At 39.4% G+C, this 25,790-nt stretch overlaps 1 protein-coding gene across 6 annotated transcripts in view; it reads left to right on the top strand.

Moving 5' to 3' along the window:
• The window catches only part of LOC126336610 (organic cation transporter protein-like), a 366,616-nt gene that overhangs the window by 314,910 nt on the left and 25,916 nt on the right, over positions 1–25,790 (top strand). For 4 of the 6 annotated variants that reach the window (XM_050000483.1, XM_050000492.1, XM_050000500.1 and 1 more), the window contains 7 exons: positions 6,170–6,267; positions 13,013–13,173; positions 15,230–15,458; positions 15,773–15,876; positions 17,262–17,416; positions 17,838–18,006; positions 25,067–25,306. In XM_050000483.1, the coding sequence (XP_049856440.1) occupies positions 13,031–13,173; positions 15,230–15,458; positions 15,773–15,876; positions 17,262–17,416; positions 17,838–18,006; positions 25,067–25,306 (1,040 nt within the window). In that variant the 5' untranslated portion in view covers positions 6,170–6,267; positions 13,013–13,030. The remainder of the gene's footprint in view (positions 1–6,169; positions 6,268–13,012; positions 13,174–15,229; positions 15,459–15,772; positions 15,877–17,261; positions 17,417–17,837; positions 18,007–25,066; positions 25,307–25,790) is intronic. The other 2 variants (XM_050000519.1, XM_050000526.1) reach the window with 1 other exon arrangement.

Below are 25,790 nucleotides of genomic sequence, written 5' to 3' on the forward strand. Positions count from 1 at the left end.
CATCGAAAGAAATTTGACTGATTTGGGTAGGGAGGATGCAGCATGTTAAAGATGGAGCTGGGATATACCGAGAGGTTGGAGAGATAGGCCCCAGCGAAGCACGCAGGGACGCAAAAACTGACATGACTTCTCGTGACCATCGTGCCCCTATCTCCTTCCTACAAGAAAGATTATGTTCAATAGCCCGTGACCGTTACCCAAGCTGTTGCCAATGTGTCATTTCATCCTAAGAACATCATAAGGGAGTGACTACAAGCGAACAGACGTCTATCGCTAACATGGCTTATGTGGCAACAATGCGCCCGGTGCAAACAGTTGCCGCCTGTGCAGCACACGCTATATTCAGCGGGGGAATTCTTGCTGCTACTTCGCTACGACGTTGTAGGATCACTAAAATTGGTAGATTGGTAAGCAGTTGCTGTAGCAAATATGCTATTTGGCCGAAAGCCATTTTTTTTGCTGACTGAAGACTGGAGGGAGATGCGGTACTGTAGTAGAAGACGTAAGCAAAGAAAGTGGAGCCGATGTGTAATACATTTGCCACTCCTGTCACTTCTTCTGTGGCTCCCAAGTTTTGGTTGGTGCGATCTGGTATGTAAATAACCAAGAATTGAAGAATAAGCCTTCTGTGACGACTGATAGTTAACATCACAGTCGAGTTGTTAGTCGTTGTGCTTGTAGACAGCTATACTCTGTTCACATGTTCACATAAGTTGGACCACTTATAAACAAACGTAAGAGGGACATTTCCTCAACTCTTTATTATAGCTCATTTTCGTTTATTTGTCACCTGTAATTTACGCACATTTAATAATTTATGGGGAACAACAGAATCTGTCGTTTATTATACATTGTACTAATGTACAGTAGCCTCCATTTTTAGATAGTTTATACAGTTTACTACAAGGGGCATCTAATAATTAAATTTCCCTTATAAAAACACTACACATAATTTATCACGTTGAAATAATTTTATTGACATTGTACAGTTCTTCCATTAGTTTTCTACATAGTCACCATGTTTTTCCAAGCATGTTTGGTAACAAGACACATATTTTTCCAAACCAGTATTGTACTAGGTCGGGCCCTGTGCATGTAACCAGCTGTTCACTGTTGATGTGGCTTCATCGGTGTTGAAGTACTTACCTCCAAGATGACCTTGGTGTTTGTGGAAGTGAAAATCACTTGGAGCAAGATTCAGTGAGTATGGAGGATGCAGGAACCTTCCCAGTTGAATTTTCCGAGATCCACATGGGTCATTCGAGCTGCATGAGGCCGAGCATTGTCATGAACTAGGACAACTGAGCGAGACAAAAGTCTAGGACAATTTCTTTTGATGGCAGCTTGCAGGACATTACATTACTTCTCTGCATTCATTGTGGTGTTTCGAGGCAGATAGTGAATGAGTAACACCTGCTGACCATTCCTGCCAAATGTGTGATCCTTGCCTTTTTTTTGGGGGCAGTTTCACAAGGATTCTTCCATATACTTCGGCGTTTTGTCTCGGAGCCGAATGATGGACTCAGGTCTCATTCCCACTTGAATGTTCATACAGCCTGCACACAGGTTAACTCCTGATGTGTACTGACAGTGGTCAGTTGTCTTGCTGTGCAAACTCCATGCTAACTGGGAGTGTACTGGCAAGATTGTGTGGTATGCATTGTAACATTGTCAACACATATCAGTTGAGCTTGTCAGCCCTAACATCTCATGCGTACAGTTTATTTTCCTGAGAAATAAAACAGGGAAACTTACTTATTGGATTACTCTCATACATTGGCTCATTTAATGTGTTGTGTGCAAAGTTTTTAATTCAATTAATATTTTTCAGTACTGCATCGCATTTATTAAACCTACTTTCAAAATTATAGTTTTACAGAAATGGCGCAGATTCTCTTTGGCAGTTCTGCCTGTGGGAGTGGAAGGGGGGGGGAGAGGGGGGGGGGAAGGGTAGGATTATCTCAGTTCAGATCAGAGATGGAGAGTCATCAACAGATGTATAAATAACTGCAGTCATACCCCAGGAAGTGTGTCGGGACTCTTACTGTTTGCACTGGATCTTAATGACATGCCAAATAATAACAGGTACTTCAAACTTCTTGCATATGATGCAGCTGTGTATAATGAAGTGCTATTTGATAAAAGCACAAGTATTCAATCAGGGCTTGATACAATTTCAAAGTGGTGAAAAGACTGGCAACTTGCTTTAAACAGAAATTCCACGTAACAGATATAGGAATGTTAATTTGTTACTTGAGGCAACTGGGCAATTTCATAAACAGTTAATTCAGATGCATTGGAATAAGAGTATAGCAAAGCTTTGTAGAATCATGCACATTGCATCCTAAAAGCTTCACAGCAGACTCAGTGCCATGTTACCTGCAGCAGAGCAGGAAGTCAGAAATGTTAGGTGCAGATCAAAAAATTCCATGTGTATTCTCAAGGAATGTATAGACAGTAAAAAGAAGCCTTACTATATATTATAAAAGAATCATTCCAAGTAGGTACCTGTACTGAATACTAAAAGCTAACCAGAGTTTTATGAGTACACAAAGAAAATGATACTGAAACAGAAAACTATAGACCAATATCTCTGTCATCTTCATTTTCAGAGATGGTAGAAAGAAAGGTGGACTTATGGAATTCCTTAAAAATATAACTTGCTAAGTGGTGGTGGTGGTGGTTAGTGTTTAACGTCCCATCGACAACGAGGTCATTAGAGACGGAGCGCAAGCTCGGGTTAGGGAAGGATTGGAAAGGAAATCGGCCGTGCCCTTTCATAGGAACCATCCCAGCATTTGCCTGAAACTATTTAGGGAAATCACGGAAAACCTAAATCAGGATGGCCGGAGACGGGATTGAACCGTCGTCCTCCCGAATGCGAGTCCGGTGTGCTAACCACTGCGCCACCTCGCTCGGTAAACTTGCTAAGGAAATCACAGTGTGAACACAGACAGGGCAGTAATACAGAAGCAGCAATAGCAGTACAGCTGAGTTCCTGGATAGTGGTGACTGTCTAACAGGAATTTTTTTTAAAGATTTGTCCAAGGTGTTCAGTACAGTAGACCATAAACTGGAGACATTAGCCGCGTAGCAAAGAGTGGTGGTGGTGGCTAGTGTTGAACGTCCCGTCAACAACGAGGTCATTAGAGACGGAGCGCAAGCTTAGGTTAGGGAAGGATTGGAAAGGAAATCGGCCGTGCCCTTTCATAGGAACCATCCCAGCATTTGCCTGAAACTATTTAGGGAAATCACGGAAAACCTAAATCAGGATGGCCGGAGACGGGATTGAACCGTCGTCCTCCCGAATGCGAGCCCAGTGTGCTAACTACTGCGCCACCTCGCTCGGTCGTAGCAAAGAGGTACTTCCAGTCATAGAAATCTCAATTGTGTCAAGAAACAATCTATCAGATGATATTTAATATATCAAAATAGGAGTCCACGAGGGGTTATATTGGACCAATTCTATTTTTTATCTACGGGTATATTAATGACCTCCCAGAAAGTATCATGATGGGAGATAAAATTCTGTTAACTGAAAACAGCAATATAATAATCATGGATAAGACTCCAGAGCTACTGCTGAGTGCAACTGATGACATACTAAAAAGATGTAAACACGTGGTCAGAGGAGAATAGAGTGACTATCAACATAACGAAGACCAACAGTATGAACTTCTGTACAAACAAAAATAATAACTGTATCATATTTAAACATTGACTTGTTAAGATGTAAAACTAATGCAGATTTTTGATGAGTGACTATAATCAAACAACTGAAATGGAGCGAACATATAATAATGACGGCAAAAAGAATTCCATCTGCATACTCTACTTGTATCAGTGTGTTAATAGTAATTAACTCATTATGCATATGTTCACATTACTGCATATGGTATAAATTTCTGAGTATCAAACATACAGAACATAGAAAGAATGTTCGAGTTACGTAATAGATAACAAGGAATAAGAGGCAACAGTTTACTTAAAAATGAATTTTTAGGATATAGTGGGATAAGATCTTATTAATTTTGAGAGATGACCTGATTTGGAAGGAAAAAAGATTGATTAAGAAAATGGAGCAAAAAGTGAAGGTACAGATAGGAGATATGAGGACAAATGAAAGCCTGCTGGAGTGAGGAATCAGACATGTGTGTTATTTATTTCAAACTCTGTTTAATATAAGCAAAGGAGGCTGTAAAAAATGTTTTTATGGAAACAGGAGTATGTATCATTGGTAAAAGGTTTTAATGCATTAAGTTTGATGACACTATGGTGCTTTTAGCTGAAAGTAGGATAATGAACACGTTGATAGATGGAATGAAAATTAATACTAAGAAAACCCAGAATATTTGTGACAAAGGGAAGGTAGTTAAATACAATAATGTCCAGGAGAAAATTAAGCAAATAAAACAAATACCAACATATCCTAGTCAACGAGAATATGACACACAGTCAGGAAAGGAAAACTAGACGTGCAGCTGGGAATCATGTGTTTAACAGAAAGATGTGTGCAACTGAACCTGTGGTGAAGTTTAATATGGAGCGGAGACATGTATGATAGAGGAAAATAAAAAGAGATTAGAGTTCTTTGGAATGAGGGCGAGGAGGATGATGGAAAATATATGCGTGACAGAAGAGTTAATAACAAGGCCTGCTAACCAGGATTGATGAAAATGGCCATATACCATAGAAGAAAGGGGATTTGGCTAAGATACTATCTAAGCAGAGAATGCTTATTAGCTTGTGAACTGTAAGAAATGGTGAAAGGAAAAATGAAAAGAGAGGGGAAAAGATATGAGATGACAGATTGAAACTGCAAAATAATCATGTAAACACAAAAATATTTCAGAAGAAAAATAAAGATAGGGAGCCAGCATTATCTAAAAATTTATCCATGGGGCAGACATTTTGTAAAAATAATATGTGAATAGTATTTCACCATGTTACTGAATCACTATATACTTTCATGTAATGATGATCATTTCAAGTCCAATGTGCATCAAAAACAGATTTAGATCTCAGAGTTCCTCTCTGTTACAGCAAAAGTTATTTTTGGACATAACCCATGTAGGGAAAAAAATCCAGTGTATATCTTTTTACATTGTACTCTCTGGAAACAGATATTTTAGTTCGTAGCCTATGCCAATCATTACTCTGCATTAAGATTATCTTTAGCAGGAAAAGGTGTGCACACTGCTACAACTAATTTTTTTTTTGTAACTTACCCAGTGATATAAAGTGTGTGACAGACAGCAGAGCAAAATTTGAAAACAATTTGTTATAGTTTCTCCTTGAAAAGTTGTTCTATTCTGTGGAAGAATTTCCAATGTTGTAATATGCAAAAGGTGGTGGGTAGGAATTACTAACTCCCTTGTGTAGTTGTTTCTTAAAAATGTTCAGCATGTAGACATATTCACAAATTAATTTGTGATGTGAAAGTAGAATGACTCATTCCACATCATTGCAATTTATTTTGCAAAATGATCCAGGGAGCCTGAAACTACCTATTTAACTAACTAACCATGTGGGAGGAGCAGGGCATATGTCATCCTGAATTCAGTTTTCTGGGATTGTATTAAATCATTCCAAATGAATACCAGTATTGTTTCTAACACAAGTTCCTAAGGTATTACATCATTGCTAATGATCTCAGTGGTAGGGATTTACTCAGACTGTGAGGTTTCTTTTGTCTTTTGTTTCCTTGAGCAGCATCTTAAGAGAGATTGTATTTATTTAACTGAGCATTGATGAGAGTGTATAGTAAAGGGGAAGGAGGAGACATCATCTATGTCTGTCCTTGTCCACATTACAGCTGGGTCCCTCTCACACTGGGGTCTCAGTGATCTGCTGCCCTTCCTTTTTAACCTTCCCCAGCCTATCCCAATCTGAGGTAGAAACTATTAGTTCTGAAAGTTAGAAAGTGGATCACTTTTACTTACTTTTATATGTTTCTATTGGCAGTACTACACGTTTGCTTCCTGAAGATAATGACTGACCAACAATCCTGTCTCATAATTTATTCATGTACTGGTGTCATGTTTCCATGATAACTCGGTATCTCATGCACTGTAAATTGCTTTTGACTTTTGTATGCCCAGAAATGGCTTTCTTTTGTTCTTTAAGGTTTTTCTCGATTACTTATTTATCAAGATGTCAATTTTTACAGATAAAGAAGAGGGCAAATAGTGCTGGATGTGGCAGCTTCATTATTCATAGCAAGACCTCACCAGTGATAATCTCAGATTGCATCAAAGCTGCTCTTAGGTAAGAATTATCTCATAATGGTCAAGACTTCCAAATATATTAGGAAAAACTATGCTAGTCTTCAATTTGAAATAACAATTGGAGCCAACGGAAAGAGTCTGTTGCTCGATTAAAAGAAACCGGGATACACTGTAGTGTCAAAACAGTAATGAGAAGAACTGTAAATCAAATCTTGAGCTTCTTATTTAATTCTCTGTTCTGTTAACTTATATTCTTCACAGATGAATAACATTTCCGCATTCTTTTCATTGGAGTACGTAATACTCAGACAAGCCTTCAATTGAAGATGCTTGACTGAATGACTAGTGTGCATTTGTCATGTGTTTCCTTTTGTTTACTGTCAACTGCAGCAAGTGGGCAAGTTACGTAACTGTTCTAACACAAGACCTGTGTAACTTTATTACATGAAAAGACATAAACACTTGAGAGACAAAGTACATACAACAGACAACACACAAGCAACCAGCAGAGTCTTGCGCTCTGGCCTTTATAGTCATTAGTTGTGACAGTAGGCACAGCCAGCAGGTTGCACATGCAACTGCTATCATATTGGCAGGCTTTGTGGCCTCTAGTGGCAGAATCAAGCACAGACTTCACATGCTAACTATGAACCAGTGCACACAAAAATTTGATTGTTACAGTACTTCTTATCCTTTGTAAAGAAGGGAGCACTGTGCTCCCATCCATTTCTTCCATTGTAGATGTTGGTTATTAAGTCATGCCACATGCTGCTAGAGATGCATAGTCCTGGAATTGAATTGAATGAAATTTTTGTTGTTGTTTAGCTGTTACAGCAATTGACAAAGTCAAGTTACATATATAAAAGTTATAAAGCATATATACATGAAGATCAATATGTCACTACTGGTTTTCCATAAAATACAATTTTAAAATCAAATAATATGAAAACATTGTATCATAAATTACTCAGTTACAGAAATTATGCTGTACTCTCCAAACCAGTACCATGATGATATTTTACAGTCATAAAATTCCTGAAGTGAGTAGCAAGGATTTGCAGCTAACCAACCAAATAAATTGTCTTTAAATAAATCAAATGGAGCTTCTCCCAATTCTAGTGGCAGTTTGTTAAACTTCTTCATACCCACCATTTCGTAGCTGTTCAGTGACTTGGATAATCTGTAGTAAGGTATGTCAAGATGACTACTATTTTTGGTTCCATGAGAGTGTACGTCTCTTCTACGCTGGTATTCTGATGAGTTGCTCTTTGTATGCAGTAGGGCAGTGTAATATACAAGCTTATAAAAGTTAATATTTTTAAGTTGATAAACAGTGGTTTGCAGTGGGCCAGTTTGTGATAATTCAAATTACTTTCTTCTGAAGTACCAAAAAGTCCCATATTAAAAGCCCATAAGATATAATGCTTTGAAAAAAAGCAAAGTAGGCCGATCTTACATAGGCCGCAGGTACATGGTTTTTTAAACTCCTTAACAAATACACCACTCTAGACAGCCTTGCACTAATGTATTTAATATGTGGCTCCCAAGTTAATTTACTATATATAACAATACCTAAGAACTTAACACTATCCATGAAGTTTGCTACTGGCAGATCTCTTAAACTAAATACAATCTTTTGACTTTTACTCTCATTAAGCAGGAACCCATTAGCTCCAAACCAGACTGATGGTTGTGATATTGTGTCATTTGCCACAGTTTGGAGCTTATCCATGTCTGAGCTGATATTGAAAAAAGTTTTATCATCTGCATAGAGAATGGAATGAGTATTTATGTAAGATGGTAGATCATTTGTCATTAGGATAAATAGCAGATGTCCTAATACTGAGCCTTGTGGCACACCGCACTTAACTTCAGCGAGTTGTGATCTCTGTTTACCAACACAAACAATTTGTTTACGGTTGCTGAGGAAAGATTTGAAGATGTTGTCAACTACACTGTTTGTGAATTCATAATAAACTAGTTTATTCAGAAGTGAAATATATTCCACACAATCAAAGGCTTTGCTAAGATCACAAAACTTTTTTCCTTCATAAGCATTAAGCACTTTTCAAATCAGGGAGTCAATGGCATGGACTGTGGATTTGCCCTTCCTAAAGCCATATTCTATCGCAGTAATAATGTTATTACATGTCAGATAATCACACAACTGGGAGTTGATGATGGATTCCAAAACTTTAGATAAAATAGGTGTCAGAGATATTGGGCACACAGACAGGTGCGGTGCCTGCTGCCCCATGAGAGACCTTATGCTAGACTAGGAGAAGCTGGCATGGCTTCCATTCCCATGTCCGAGTTCAATCCTGGTGAAAGAGGTTGCGGTGAACGCAGCTGAACTGATGGCACAAGCTGTGATAGAGGTGGCAGCGGTGGAGGTAGCAGCTGTGATATTGCAGATGTCAGGGTCCCGTCTTGGCCCCCAACAGCTGAAGGGGGCACCCACAGAGAGGAGAGAGTTGTGAAGGTGTCGGCAGTGGTGGCGGAGAAGTTGAAGACATACCATGCTTTAGGAGACAGCCGGGCAGATGGAGAATGCGAGGGGAGCGGAGATGCTTCTGCTTCTCAGCTGCTCGTGCGAAGTCATAGCTGGTTAAAGTGTCACAATGCCCTCCCCTCAGCAGTGTATATAATGCAGAGACATTGGCCACAGTGACTCTCGATGACCGCTGCCACCTATTTCGGTCAGCAACCAAACCGGCAAACGCCAACAGCTGTGACAGGCCAGAAGCATTGTGGCGCCAGAGTCAGCGGGTGTCCTGGCATCGGTTAAAGCAGATGTAACAGAGTCCTGGGCTGATGGTTGTGCAGCAATTCTGCCGGATTCTTTATCTCCAACAGGGGTATACCTATAAGAACTGAGGAACTGGTCAAGAGTCACTTCCGGTTACACATCTGAAATACCTTTTTTCATCTGAGTCTTAAATGTTCTGTAACTAACATACGAGGGTAATCCCAAAAGTAAGGCCTCCTATTTTTTTATAAGTACAGAACTCTGTTTGTGTGGCAGTTGGTCACACTGTTATGAAGAGTGCTTCATGCGCTGTGTGTAAACAAGCGCACGGCGTGCTGAGGCACTCAGTCTTGGCTTGCCAGCTGTTGAGAATGGAGCTCCCGTTGGATGTTACCGCCAAGTGCGAATTGCACGCAGTTATTCGGTTTTTGAATACAAAGGGCACTGGGCCGATTGAAATCCATTGCCAATTGATGGAAGTGTATGGTGGGTCGTGCATGGATGTCAAAAATGTTCATAAGTGTTGGAGAGAGTTTGCAGCTGGTCAGACCGAAATTCACGACGAACAAAGGAGCGGGAGACTGCATGGCTGCGAGCTGGTATGACATGGGCATACAAAAACTGCCACAGCATCTACAAAAATGCATCGCCAGAAATGGTGAATATGTCGAAAAATAGCTAAATGTTCAAGCTGTAAACTGATGTAAACCATTGTAGAAATAAACAGGTCTATGTACTTATAAAAAAAGGAGACCTTACTTTTGGGATTATCCTCGTACATGGAAGAGCTTCCATTGCAAAAATGTTTGGCAGAACTGCAGATTGTTGATGCTGCAGAAGTAGACAGATCGACAGACAACACACCATATATGGAAACTTGAATGTGCATCAATTACAACAAGCCAGCAGGAATTCAAAAAAGGTTGTGCAAAATTTACATGAATTCGTTCCCAAGGCTGCTGTGGAGCTGGCCGCTGCAACAAAGATGCACGAGGGGCCGCCTGATGTGTGGCGCACTATGGGCAGGCTGCATCACCCTGCACTATTTTTCCATCGATGCTTGACCAAAAACCGTGTATGTGTGCTAACGCTTTTGTACGTGACACACCCCAGTGGTCCACATGTAATAAACACACAACATTCACCTCCATAGTTGACAGCGAAATCCAGTCCCAAACAGGAAGATGGTTTTGTAATGCAAAATAATTTTTTAAAGGATGAGAAGCAAAGCCTCGAGGTTTGTCCCGACACCTTTGTTGCACAAAACAAACAACTTTACTTAAAACGGGATCATTGGCTGCTGGTTCTGCAATTTTACTGCTAGTAATAGGAGAACCTTTAATTACATCTTGAGCTTCCACAGTCTAAATGAAAACAAACAATTCTTTATAAAACTCTGGACCAACTGGGAAACACAATAAGGCATCAGCATTTTCATGTGTGCTGTAGGTCGAAAATGTATCTCATAATTGAATTGTGACAGGAAAAGACCACACCCTTGTAAGCGATGTGCAGCTTTGTCTGGCAAGGATGTTGAAGGGTTACAAAGAGACACCAGTGATTTCTGGTGTGTGATATGGTGAAACTGAGACCTGTGTAGAAAAACACGAATTTTTTGTAGAGCATATACAATTGCTAAAGCTTCTTTCTCTATCTCAGAATAACACAGTTGCAGTGAATTTGAGTTTTTAGAGGCATATGCGATATGATGTCCTCATCTGTATGCATATTTATGATTAAGGATGGTGCTAAGGCCAAACCGACATGTGTCTGTGGCTAATACAAGGTGCTGGCCTGGCTGAAAAGTGACAAACCCAGGGGCCGACAGCAGCCTAGATTTGAACAACTTAAATGCCTGGTCATAAGCTGGGGACTATTGGAAAGGAACATCTTTTCATAATAATGGATGGAGTGGTTCTGCCACAGTAGCAGTGTCTGGTAGGAATTTGTGGTAGTACACAATTTTGTCTAATTATGCTTTTACTTGATCTTGTCAAGTTACAAGTACTGGGTGTGCCCAGAAAAAAACAGTTGCTGGCAGATCATTGCATCATAATATGAGCTTGAAATTGTATTGCACAAACCAGTCCTTGAGAAAATAAAGGGGAAAATCTAGCACAGTGAGCACCTAACTGTTGATGGAACTTGATCAGAAACCAAATGCACTTCATCATCGATGGAGAATCCAGAGAGTTTAAAAGTGTCCAAACCAAACATATTTTTAGTGTCAGAATTTGTCCACAATTAGGAATGTTACTGAACCAACCACCATTTTCTAAGTAACAGGAATCTGTTGTTTATTATAATTCACCAGCTTTTGTGACACTAAAGCCACATAAGCCTGAGAATTGACCAACTTTTTTACTGCACCTATGCCCACTTGCATTCTCAGTGGTTTGTGAGCATACACACTTCAGTTTATAGCTTCCATGGAGACACACTGTTTGTGCGATCCTAACTGAGGTTCAGAAGACAGTTACACACAGAACCAATGTGTCCCTTTCTATGGCACCTGTTACATATTGCCCAGCCTTGGGACATGCAGTCCATTCATGTTGCATGAAACAGTATGGGCATGAAGGCAGTGGAGCATGATGCTGTCGCTGTTATGATGCACATTGTTGAATGAGTATCTATACGACATTGAGATATCTGATGGACTACTGCAATAGCTTCTCTGTTCCCTTGTGAACTGAATGAGGGCTGGGAGGGGTGAGAGGAACTGATTTCTGAAACTTCAGATCAGGCTTCTATCTGACTACCTGCAGTCCATGAAATGTCTAATGACTAAGCTATGTTTAATACTTTCGTAAGCATAGGATTTTCAACTGTAGAGTTCACTCTCAAACTTCACTATTGGGAGCAGTAAGTATGATTGAATCTTGAACCATTTGATCTGCATACAATTCCTTATGAATATTTGTCACAATATTATAATGACTAAGTTCACATGGCTCTGAGCACTATGCGATTTAACTTCTGAGGTCATCAGTTGCCTAGAACTTAGAACTATTTAAAGCTAACTAACCTAAGGACATCACACACATCCATGCCCAAGGCAGGATTTGAACCTGCGACCGTAGCGATGACTAAGTCCTTGTAGTTCTGCTGCCCATGCCCCTGCATGACTGTTTTGGCAATGATAAAACTCCACGTCAGCAGCAATAATATGAGTACGTTTACAGTGATAGGTAGAAAATAACTTGCATATCTTATCAAAAGGAAGAATTGAAGGTTCTTTTAAGGCGGTGAGCTGACACAACTGAGACACACAAGATGAGGTCAACAAAACTGGAAATAACAATGGTCAGCACCTGCTGTAGCTCGAGAAGAGATTCAAGCACTGCTTCCATGGAAATTAACCTTAAACGACCAATAATTGAAGTGGAACATGCCAAATCAAATACAGTACTCGTCCCTAAAGTGTTCTAACCCAAGAACATTATAACTTTATTGCATGAGAGACGAAGTACAGACATCAAACAAGTAGCAGGCAGAGCCTTGTGCTCTGGCCTGTATTGTTATTAGTTTTAGCAGGGGGCACAGGTGGAAGGCTGCTTACACAATTGCTGTCATGCTATGAGGCCGGGTGGCCTCCAGTGACCAAGTCAAGCACGACCTTCATATGTGAACTATGAAATGGTGCAACACATAAGTTTGGTAGTTACAGTAGTAACCCTCGATACCTGCACTGTGTGTTGTTGCAATTTACATTTTGTGTTACATTTTCATTAATGTCGTGTTTATGTGACTAGTACACTGTGATTTGTTTTTGAAGGTGCTTGAGGAGGTAAAGTGGATTACTAACTAAAAAAATATTGTGTGATATTTAAAAAAGATGTAACGAACAAAGTTATAAGAAAGGCAATCTTGCTGGTTGATGTCCATTTAATAGATAAAAAACATTTAGTTCATGTATGTGAATCCAAATGTTCATATTAAAATCAACAGTCTGGAGTGCCCTGGAGACAAAGTGATGTTACAAAATATCATTAAAATGAAATGGGTTCTAATTATTTATACTTTATTATTTCAGGATTAATATACTGAAAAAATGGCTTATGACGATATTTTGAAGTACTTGGGAGAGTTTGGACGTTACCAAAAGCGTATTTATTTCTTCCTCTGTTTGCCTGCAATATTTTGTGTTACACACAAACTAGCAAATGTTTTCTTACAAGCTAAAACAAAACATAGGTGAGTACTCTCATACTTATTTACCTATGATTATGTCACCATTGTGTACAAATCCTAACTGCTTGAAGTCTTTGTAGAGATTATTTTGGCCCTATTGTTTTTTACTGTCTTCACTACTTTTTCAAAGTAGAGAAATATTGGTAATGATAAAGAGAGTATTATGAAGCTCCTGGTGAAATACCAAGTTTTGTGAAGAAATATATGCAGGATGTTCTTGGGCTAACACCAGATATAATCCATATAACACATCTCTCACTCCTGTATTCTGAAAATACTTTCCCTATACATTGTTTTTCCCTAAAAGTGGTTCATAAGTCATGGGTGAATGGCAGTGTCCAGAATAAACTTGTTTCTTCCTTTCTGAATCACCTACTGCAATAGTCTTGCATGCTGCAAACATAGTTAAACTAAGGTTCTTCCTTAATTCAGGGCAGTGGATTTTCCCATTAAAGTTGTGAGCTATCTGTGGTCCCAAAATCTTAACACTGTCTACTTACTGTATTTCATTATTTGAGGAGTCCATTCTTATGTTGTGTATAATTGTATAAGAGCTACTGAACTGTATTTACTGAGTTTTGTCGAAATTCTATGATGATCCATTTGCCTTGATCTATCTGTCAGTGTTTCCAAGTATTTCACTAGCCGCATTCACACTAAGGGGACTGACACAACTTTTTATTCCTATATTTGTATCATAAAAAAGGTCAGAATGTACATATTGTGGTACTGTGAGTGGAAGGGCATAAGTAAAATGAGCAGTATGAATGCTGTTATCAGCATTCCACATCTTACTTTTTGACTTAAGTTACTCACTGTGATAATAAAACTACAAATATTCTGAAATATTTCATTGCAATACAGTCATACATATGTAAAGTTACTCACTGTGATAATAAAACTACAAATATTCTGAAATATTTCATTGCAATACAGTCATACATATGTTGTGATGAAAAAAAAAAGGCCAGAATGTACATATTCTGCTACTGTGAGTGGAAGGGCATAAGTAAAATGAGCAGTATGAATGCTGTTATCAGCATTACACATCTTATTTTTTTGACTTAAGTTACTCACTGTGATAATAAAACTACAAATTTTCTGAAATATTTCATTGCAAAACAGTTATACATATGTTGTGTTGAAGTATGTTATATAATGTAATGTAATGAAAGAAAGTTTTTGTTTCACATGTCTTGTTGGTATACTGTGCCATTTATTGTATTTGGTGGAGTGTTGAGGCATTTGCTGCTGATAAGATGTTAAGATTACCATACCTGATATGGGTGTTCCATAAATACTATGAAATGTATTTCACTTAGACCCACAAAGTTTGTTAATGTATGAGAGGTATGAGTTTGATTTTTAGCCAGTATTTCAAATGTCTTATTTTCTAAGAACGTATCCCTTTTTTCTGCCTAGTTCATTAGATTTGTTCATGCACAACAACTTCTTTCTTTAAAAAAGTTTGTATTAAGTGTGAGATGATACACATTAAACATACAAAATATCCAAGGTATAATAAACAATAGACCTCAAACTTGAATAAGAACTATTCTCTCTTTATCTGAAGATTAAGAATAACTTGTAAATTCCCTTGTATGAGCTGTTGTTTTATGTTTACCTTCCAAAAAGGAAACCTCTGCTCAAAAACTGTGAAAACATTTACTTTTGACTTATTTATTTTCCACTTAAAATTGTGATTTTTACCAAGTCAATGTGTATTGTTAATGTCTTGTTAACAATATTAGTTGTGAAAGGTGTCTTTAACGTCACAAAGCTGTTATCACAAGCGAAAAAGAATCAAAGAAAGTGAGGGAAAGTACTTCACAATTAATACAAAAACTGAACAATTTAGCATGTCCACAAGCAAAGGAACATAGACTGACTGTGTATGTAAAGTAATTTTTTTACATCAAAGAAGTATACAGCACAAAAAATGAAATATCTGTCATGGTTTTATTATTTGTCATTTTTAATGTTATGGGACAGTTGTCAAATTGTGGTTGCTATATTCTGCACAGAAAATAGTAGTTAACAATTTTTTACATCCATGCAGGTGCCACCTTCCTTATGAAATGGATAATAGTACATATTTTATGACACCTGAGGTAATTAATATGACAATTCCATGGGATACTGCAGCAAAGACGTGGTCATCTTGTCAGCGGTTGGATGCAAATTTCACCCAAGAATATTTTGATGCTGGAATACCAACAAATAACACTGTGGATTGTGACAGTTGGATATATGACACGACGACTTACAAGAGCAGTGCAGTAATGGAGGTTGGTCAGTGTAACTTATGTCTTCGTAAGAGAATGTACAGCCTTCTTGACTGTACATTCTTTAGGCTGTACATTCTGCTGTGAGGGAAACCAACATGGTCCACAGATTTTAGAAGCAGAAGAGGTGCTGCACCAGCTTTTTTAGCATTTGAGTAAGAGTGATATAATATGAGCACATTGTCCACTCATTAGTGACTCAGAAAATGTTGGTGAAGTCAGCACAGCTGCCTGTGGTAAGTGATGGCCTTCTCCCTCATTGTAATCTGTATATGATTACTATTGATTAACTTAATAAGCTTTGACTTTTCTTTCAGTTTAACCTGGTCTGTGAATATGCATGGTTAAGTGCAACTGCTGATGCGCTGTTCATGGTTGGAGTTCTTCTTGGCTCTATAATATTTGGTGACTTGTCAGACAGGTAAATTAATGAAGCTGTGAAAAGTCTCTGGGAATATAAAAATTAAGTACACAACATTATTATTATTTGACTATATAATTTAATTGAATAGATAAAAATCCTGCTCACCAAGGAGCAGCAGGAGAACGTGTATAAAAAGTTTTTACTTATGCAAGCTTTCAGAGCCAGCGGCGCCTTCTTTCTGCAGAAGGGTTGAAGGGGAAGGAAGAAGGGTGAAGAGAAAGGAACTGTTTTCTTCTCATCCTGTCTGGTAAGTCACCCTGGATTTGAGGTTATCGGTGACTTTTGTGAACTCTGATCCTGTTCCTAAACATCTCCAGTTCCTTTTCCTTCACCTCTCTTCTGTCCCCTTCAATCTTTCTGCTGGAAGAAGGAGTCACTGTCTCCGAAAGCTTGCGTAAGTAAAACCTTATTTTATATGCATGTTCTCCTGCTGCCGCTTGGTGAATAGGGTTTTTATCTATCCAATTATATTATATTGTCAAAAATTGACTATTTTCATTGTAACATTAGTATTACTTGGTGTGATGTAGAGGAGATATTCTTCCATTCTAATAAAATGACTGAAATACTATACTATATTGCCAACTACTCTTGTTGTTAATGTACGTGATAACTGTGCAAAAAATGTAAAACCAAACAAATGTGAAGGAAGCTAAAGTCTGTGTTATATTTCTTTAAACAATATCAGTTATAATCTGTGACACTTAATGCACACAATTTGAATGTGCTGAGAGGGGTTATCAAGTGATTGAAGTGAAAAACAGGATGTTTTCTTTAATAAGAGTGCAGACTCTTATCTTCATTTTGTCTTATTGAAATTGACAGTGTATTATTGCTGATAAACATTGTGTCAACAAGCAGCAGTGTTAACTTAAAAAAAATAGTTTGTACTTGGTTTAAAAGACTGTGGAAAACTGCCTGTTCCACTTTCATTTATTCAATGATCGTGGCCTGTACATTTTCACATCATAGAGAACATTCAGGGATGTGGAACAAGTCAAAGAACATGTTCCTGCTACCTGTAGGTTGGACAACTAGCATGATATGAATTTTAAATGTTAAATTTGTAACTGGTAGGGCTGGTTCAGGAATCTGAGTTCTTCATTGTTATGTAAGATAGCTCCAGGTAAATATGAGAATAGTACCTAATAAAGTGTTATGTTATATTCCTTTCCCCCATTGTTGTCAGAACTGTGCATGTTCTTCCAAAACACACACACACACACACGCACACACACATTTTAAGAAATATAAGCAACCACAGAACATGCCCAATACAAAAAATTAGTTTTGATAATTTTATTACTTGCCTCACAAAATGACCACTTAAAAATGATTTTTTAAAATTTTTATTTTATTTATTTTTTTAATGAATGTTGCAGATTTGGGCGGAGACCAATTTTCTTCCTCTCCCTCGTCCTCCAGGTAATTGGTGGAATAGGAGCAGCAATTCTGCCAAATTATTCATCATATGTTGCAGCTAGAATGTTGATTGGTGCTACTACTTCTGGAGTGTTTTTAGTAGCCTATGTTATAGGTAAGCATAAGTGTTAGTCAGCTAAACTACAAGAATTTTTCACACAAATTTCACATTCAAATGGTAGCACACACTCAGATATAGACGAAAAAGATAGTGTAATAGAACCAAGAATCCTTCATTTGAAACAAGGGATGGAAAGGTTGAGTATAATTATACCTTCGTATGTTACCATTTGGGAAGTATCGAACTTTTCTATTTTTCTCTAACTGAAGTTAACTTTTAATATCATTTTTCTTAGGTATATTTAAACCCCCATTTGCTGTACATTATCTATTTCCAGTATACCATATAGTTTTAATATTGTTGTATTACACTAAATAATGGGAGCTATTATATTACTTGACTTATGGAAGATTTTGAATAACTTTTTTTTTTAAATTCATATTACAGAAATCAATGCAGTTACCTCATTTTTCAGCTATGGAAATGGTTGGTCCAAGCAAAAGAATGGTTGCTGGTGTGTTGTGCCAAGTATTTGGTACAATTGGTTACTTGTTGACTGCATTCTTTGCTTACTTTATAAAAGAATGGAGAATTTTGCAGATAGCATTTTCTGTTCCTGGAGTGCTTTTCTTATCCTACTGGTGGTAAGGAAATAAATACAGTGTTACGTTTTATACTCCTCAGTGATTTTGACCAAACAGAGCCCATTGACAAACTGCTCTGTAGGTGATGTACCCAGAGCTAAAATAATACGTGATTGATGAAATCGGAGCTTTCATACTATAATACACACAAGGTGTTATTGTCAGATTAGAATTAAAATGAATGAAAGTCCATATGACCACATTAGCTGTTTGTTATAGTCCATTCAAAGACCTAGGACCTGTTTAGCATCTTAAAGGGGAATCCTCAGAAGTATTTCTGTGAAAAAGAATTACAATCTTAGTATAATAAAAATCATGAATTGTTTCTTTAAAAAAAAAAAACCTCCACCACAAATGCTATTCTGTATAGGTGTTGTCAAATGCTGTCACATTCTTTTGTTAAGATGCGAACCTGTCTTGTGCCTTTGAATGGGCTACAATAAACACTAATGTGGTCATTTGGAGTTCATTAATTTTAATTCTAATTTGAAAATAACATCTTGTGTAATATTATGGTATGAAAGTTCCAGTTCCATCAACCATAATTTGATGTAATGCTTCTACATAGAAGCTTTCTGTGATCATTGATGTCATAGACAGGGAAGCTCAGAAAGTTCTTCTGTTAATTAAAAAAAAATGAAAAAAAACTTAAAGCTCTAGTTGAAATATCTGTCTCAATAAACTGAAAAGAGTCGTGTTTAAAACATTATCTATGGGGAATAATCTTATGTGCCTTGAAGCGATATTGCTCAGCAATATCACTACCAATGATTTTTGAGCGAAACATTACAGTCAGTAATTACAGTTTCTTTATGCATTGTCTGTGATTTATGAAATTTGTTTGTCACTTTTCATTTGAAAAATTGTTCTATGCAACATCGCTATCTGTCGTAAATTGATCAGTAACTGTTTCAGCTAGAAGAAAATTTCCTGTGGGTTTAGTGTTATGAATCTGCTGGTGCGAAACTGATAGAGTAAATGTAACACAAAAATTCTTTCACGTTACAAGGTCACTTTGAGAAATAAGTTACACATGTCGCTCACTAAGGCCACAGCACAACAAGAATGGTACAATGTCATAAGAAGAAAAGATGTGCTCTATGTCTCCTGCAGACGGTTCTCTTGTGGTATGGATGACAAGTGCATCATAGTGTGCAGTGCAGTAGCACAACAACTGGAAAATGCATCCCAAAGCAGAAGACAATGTTCTAACCAAAGCTGCAAGGAAGTGGGTGATGCTGATCGGCAGGGAAGGCCATCGACCACAGATGACTGTCCAGGCAATTGAGGAACTGATTCGCAGCAATCACAAAAACTGTGAGGGATGGGAAAAACCCACCGTGGTTTAACAACAAAGTTGGGAAACTACTGTGACAGCAAAGAGAGCTTCACTGCAAGTTTAAACACAGCCAAAACCTCTCACTCAAACAGAAGCTAAACAATGTCAAAGTTAGCGTAAGGAGGGCTATGTGTGAAGCATTCAGTGAACTCGACAGTAAGATTCTATGTACTGGCTTGAAGAAAATCTTTCAACAACATCTTTGCCTCTGTACTTCCGCCTCGACTGACATCTCTGCCCAAACTCTTTACCTTTACAAATGTCTGCTTGTGTCTGTGTATGTGCGGATGGATATGTGTGTGTGTGTGTGTGTGTGTGTGTGTGTGTGTGTGTGTGTGTGTGTGTGTGTGTGTGTGTGTGTGCGCATGCGCGCGAGTGTATACCTGTCCTTTTTTCCCCTCCTTACCCTCTCCCTTAAAACCCACATCCTTTCGTCTTTCCCTCTCCTTCCCTCTTTCCTGATGAAGCAACTGTTGGTTGCGAAAGCTTGAATTTTGTGTGTATGTTTGTGTTTGTTTGTGTGTCTGTCAACCTGCCAGCACTTTCGTTTGGTAAGTCACATCATCTTTGTTTTTAGATATATTTTTCCCACGTGGAATGTTTCCCTCTCTTATATATATATATATTTCAAGCTTTGACAACCTATGGTTGCTTCATCAGGAAAGAGGGAAGAAGAGGGAAAGATGAAAGGATGTGGGTGTTAAGGGAGAGGGTAAGGAGTCATTCCAGTCTCAGACAAACAGAAGCTAAACAATGTCAAAGTTAGCGTAAGGAGGGCTATGCGTGAAGCATTCAGTGAACTCGAAAGTAAAATTCTATGTACCGACTGGACAGAAAATCCTAGGAAGTTCTGGTCTTACGTTAAATCAGTAAGTGGCTCAGAACAGCATATCGAGACACATCGGGATGATGATGGCATTAAAACAGAGGAAGACCGCACTGCAGTTCCTTCTCTAAATCCTTGCACAAACAAAAAAATGGCTGACATCGGAATAAGTGTCCAAGGAATAGAAAAGCAACTGGAATCACTCAACAGAGGAAAGTCCACTGCACTTGATGGGATACCAATTCGATTCTGCACATAGTACGCAGAAGAACTTGCCCCCCCCCCCCCCCCTTCTAACAACCGTGTACCGCAAGTCTCTAGAAGAACGGAAGGTTCCAAATGATTGGAAAAGAGCACAGGTAGTCCCAGTCTCCAAGAAGGGTCGTCGAGCCGATGCGCAAAACTATAGACCTATATGTCTGACGTCGACCTGTTGTAGAATTTTAGAACATGTTTTTTGCTCGTGTATCATGTCGTTTCTGGAAACCCAGAATCTGCTCTGTAGGAATCAACATGGGTTCCGGAACAGCGAACGTGCGAGATCCAACTCACTTTATTTGTTCATGAGACCCAGAAAATATTAGATACAGGCTCCCAGGTAGATTCCACTTTCCTTGACTTCTGGAAGGCGTTGGATACAGTTCCACACTGTCGCCTGATAAACAGTGTAAGAGCCTACGGAATACCAGACCAGCAGTGTGGCTGGATTGATGAGTTTTTAGCAAACAGAACACAGCATGTTGTTCTCAATTGAGAGACGTCTACAGCCGTTAAAGTAACCTCTGGTGTGCCAAAGGGGAGTGTTATTGCGGAGGAGGGGGGGGGGGGGGGGTGCCCTCAGGCACACACCGTTGGGTGGCTTCCGGAGTATAAATCTAGATGTAGATGAGTATATTAGCTATCAAAATGCCATACTGTATATTAATGTTTCTCATTGTACACAATGACAGTTATATATGTTCAACATCTACTCGTATCCTGTAATAAAACTGGTCTACAAGACCAGAAATATGTTTTTTCGATGTTGATATGTCACAGACAGGTCAGATATTTTTAACATTTCAACATTGAGTTGAGAATGGATACAAAGCCAAAATCATGATTGTGTAAAATAAATGAACAATTAGCAGTCGAATGACAGAGATTTTTTTCAAAAAATCCTGTATGACTGTGGCCCTTCATGAAGGAAAGATTATGATGCTGCCTCCTCACAATTTGATTCTTGATTATGATAATCAGTGAAAATTTGAATTGCAGCCAGTAATATTTCTGTAAGTGTAAATGATTATATCCAAAAGTTATATAAACTTTATGCACATGTAGCTCATCAAACTCCTGTGATGACTAATAGTAATCAAACCTATAATGATTTTAAATATTAACACCCTTAATGGTGCAAAAATTCAAAGTTTGTTTGACATGCAAAAAAAGCATGTTAGTTCAGTATCTTTCAGAGGAAACCGTTTTTTTAGAGGAGGTGAAAACACAGTAAAGGTAAAAATATGAAGGTCATTCCATAAATCGTGGTACTATGGTGTATCGGGAAAACATGTGTCATCACCATAATTGCAATAAATACATTCAAAAGACCATGGCAGACATTACCAAAATTGACCAACAGTTTGCAACCACATGTAAGGATGGCTCGGCACCAGTGCCTGAAACATTCAATGTGAGGCTGGCAATGCTACAAGACGGATCCTTCCTCACCTATCCTGTTCATCAGACTCCAGTCCATGCGATTCTGACCACATTCCACAACAGAGGAAACCACTGCGTGGGAGGGGCTTTGCAAACAGGGGGATGTCCTCAGGACATTTCCGTTACAGGTGGCACACATTGATGGCAATGGCAGTGGCATTCAGTGCCTTCCCCATTTTTGGAAATATTTTTTGTATGCACTGGGGGCTATTTTGATGCACAGTATTTGATGTTGATTCATTTATGATCCATTTGAACTCATACATAATAAATTTATATAGAGTTCCAAAGCATGTGCTTCATTTCAACCTTTTTCCACAACCTACTACACAGGATCCCTGTTTTATGTTGGCATTCAGATACACACTGCTGTACTGGTTCAGTGCACATCTTGGAATCCTCATGTTGTTACTGTACTTCAGACTATACCATAGTTGCCATGACTTATACACTCCTGGAAATGGAAAAAAGAATACATTGACACCGGTGTGTCAAATCCACCATACTTGCTCCGGACACTGCGAGAGGGCTGTACAAGCAATGATCACACGCACAGCACAGCAGACACACCAGGAACCGCGGTGTTGGCCGTCGAATGGCGCTAGCTGCGCAGCATTTGTGCACCGCAGTTTTTAACACTGGTAGCATGCCGCGACAGCGTGGACGTGAACCGTATGTGCAGTTGACGGACTTAGAGCGAGGGTGTATAGTGGGCATGCGGGAGGCCAGGTGGACGTACCACCAAATTGCTCCACACGTGGAGCGTGAGGCCTCCACAGTACATCGATGTTGTCGCCAGTGGTCGGCGGAAGGTGCATGTGCCCGTCGACCTGGGACCGGACCGCAGCGACGCACGGATCCACGCCAAGACCGTAGGATCCTACGCAGTGCCGTAGGGGACCGCACTGCCACTTCCCAGCAAATTAGGGACACTGTTGCTCCTGGGGTATCGGTGAGGACCATTCGCAACTGTCTCCATGAAGCTGGGCTACGGTCCCGCACACTGTTAGGCCGTCTTCCGCTCACGCCCCAACATCGTGCAGCCCGCCTCCAGTGGTGTCGCTACAGGCGTGAATGGAAGGACGAATGGAGACGTGTCGTCTTCAGCGATGAGAGTCGCTTCTGCCTTGGTGCCAATGATGGTCGTATGCGTGTTTGGCGCCGTGCAGGTGAGCGCCACAATCAGGACTGCATACGACCGTGGCACACAGGGCCAACACTCGGCATCATGGTGTGGGGAGCGATCTCCTACACTGGCCGTACACCTCTGGTGATCGTCGAGGGGACACTGAATAGTGCACGGTACATCCAAACCATCATCAAACCCATCGTTCTACCATTCCTAGACCGGCAAGGGAACTTGCTGTTCCAACAGGACAATGCACGTCCGCATGTATCCTGTGCCACCCAACGTGCTCTAGAAGGTGTAAGTCAACTACCCTGGCCAGCAAGATCTCCGGATTTGTCCCCCATTGAGCATGTTTGGGACTGGATGAAGCGTCGTCTCACACGGTCTGCACGTCCAGCACGAACGCTGGTCCAACTGAGGCGCCAGGTGGGAATGGCATGGCAAGCCGTTCCACAGGACTACATCCAGCATCTCTACGACCGTCTCCATGGGAGAATAGCAGCCTGCATTGCTGCGAAAGGTGGATATACACTGTACTAGTGCCGACATTGTGCATGCTCTGTTGCCTGTGTCTATGTGCCTGTGGTCCTGTCAGTGTGATCATGTGATGTATCTGACCCCAGGAATGTGTCAATAAAGTTTCCCCTTCCTGGGACAATGAATTCACGGTGTTCTTATTTCAATTTCCAGGAGTGTAGAATGACACCCATAGAAAAGTCAATGCTTTTGATTTAAGGGTGACCACTTACTGAAAAGCAGAAATGTTGAGTCATCAGTAGGCACACCCAAAAAGAAGAAAACTTGTTAGCTTTCAGAGTAATTCTTTTTTGAGGTTAAGAAACACACACACACACACACACACACACACACACACACACACACACACACACACACACACACACACACGCTGCACATTGGTGTGTGCTAATATGTGTTGCAAGGGTAACTCACATCTGTGTAGTTCAGAGAAGCTGATGATGAAGGAAATGATCCATATGGCTCATGTTGTGAAGCAGCTGTTGAAATTGAGCATGTTTTGCTCAGCAGCACATTGTGCCACTGGGAGGTGTGATGTGCTGAGAAATATGCTGTGCCACTGGGTGGCCCAACATGTCAATGGCTGTTTCGCAACCTGGACCATGTGGATCCTTCCCTGTATTTTGCAGATGGGAACTATCCCATCACTTCTGTAAATGTCCGGCCTCAAATCTCCGGTAACCCACTGTTCCCTTATCCTCTCCCCTTTGTCCACCCTGACATTCCCTCCCAATTCCTGCCCCCACATTACCTTCAATATGTATCACTACCTACCAGCTCTGACAACTATGCTTCACAAGCCTAGCCCATGTACTTGCCACCCCTCCCACCTGCATTCGTAGCCAGCAAACTCGCTGCCTCCGTCCGAGCCACAGCCACCAAACCCGAATCCCTCTCCATGCCTCTCACCTTCTTCGATCCCACCTGACACAACACCCACCACAACCTAATCAACCTGCCAAAATGCAGCACTGGCATTGTTTGTCCAGCTGGGACAATGTAGGGACATAGGTGTGTGCACACATGCACATGTGCACGTGCGTATGTGTGAATTGCGCATTAAAATACAACCTTAGAATAAGACAGAAATAGTGGTGGAGCATATTCAAAACTGTATTTTTTAATTCATTTAACATGTTATCCCTAATAGACTGCATCATGAGAAGGAACTCTTGAAGATGTTGAAATAGTGAAAGTACACTGCAGGGACCCAGCCATTATAAAACTGCTTCTGTAATGTATACTGGCAACTTAACTGTGATTAATGAAATGCTACTTTTGTTCTGCTTGTATACCATTTACTATCTTGTATTCATACCAATTAGTAACTTAATAACTAGTGAAAAAATGACTATTAAAAATAAACATAATTTTCTGGTTATACTATCATGCTACCATTCTTCTATTACTCAGTATTTAAAAATTTTGTCAAAATCTTGATAAATTTTTGAAGGACAACAATCAAAAATTTCCATTTTCATAATGTTGCAGAAATTAGGTACTTTATATTTATAAATTAATTTTTAAGGTTCATACCAGAATCAGTAAGATGGTTACTCACAAAAGGCAAAACTGATGAAGCCAAGCACTTGATTCTCAAGGTAGCCAAGGAGAATAAAGCAGATGTTCCAGATGATGTGCTGGACAAACTACTAGAAGAAGAGAAAATTCAGGCACGGACTGCAGCTGCTGTTCAAAAGCCATCTCTGCTGGATCTAATGAGGAACAGCAATTTAAGGAAGAAATCATTAAATATATTTTTCCAGTGGTAAGTTTTATATAATCCTGGCAGATCATTTTCCAGTAAGACAGTGAGTGTAAACGGTTATCAGTGGTGTCTTGTACTATATGAGGACTGCAAGAATCAGTACCAATCGAACACTGTCACCAATTATTAACTGCCTTCTGTTCACTGCCAGCATACTGTATCATTTCTGTTTATTTAAAAAAAAAAAAAAACAGATAAATACAATAATAATTAATTAAAAGGCTTGCTGACTGATGTAATTATTTAAAGTGACATTATTTGAATGAAGTTTTTGAATATCCTTAAAGATAATAGACATAACGGTTCCCAGTGTCACCAAAGATTGCTAAAATGGCTCTCTTGACAATAAGATGTGACTTCATGGAGGCTGTCTCCACATTGGTATTTATATGTGGACAGCCACACAGTTGTAAATATGTAGACTTTGCCCTTAAACATTTAAAAGACTGGGATGATGAGTTCACTCAGATATGAAGTGACTATA

This window comes from Schistocerca gregaria, chromosome 1 (genome assembly GCF_023897955.1).
Source record: "Schistocerca gregaria isolate iqSchGreg1 chromosome 1, iqSchGreg1.2, whole genome shotgun sequence".
In the NCBI taxonomy this organism is placed as follows: domain Eukaryota; kingdom Metazoa; phylum Arthropoda; class Insecta; order Orthoptera; family Acrididae; genus Schistocerca; species Schistocerca gregaria.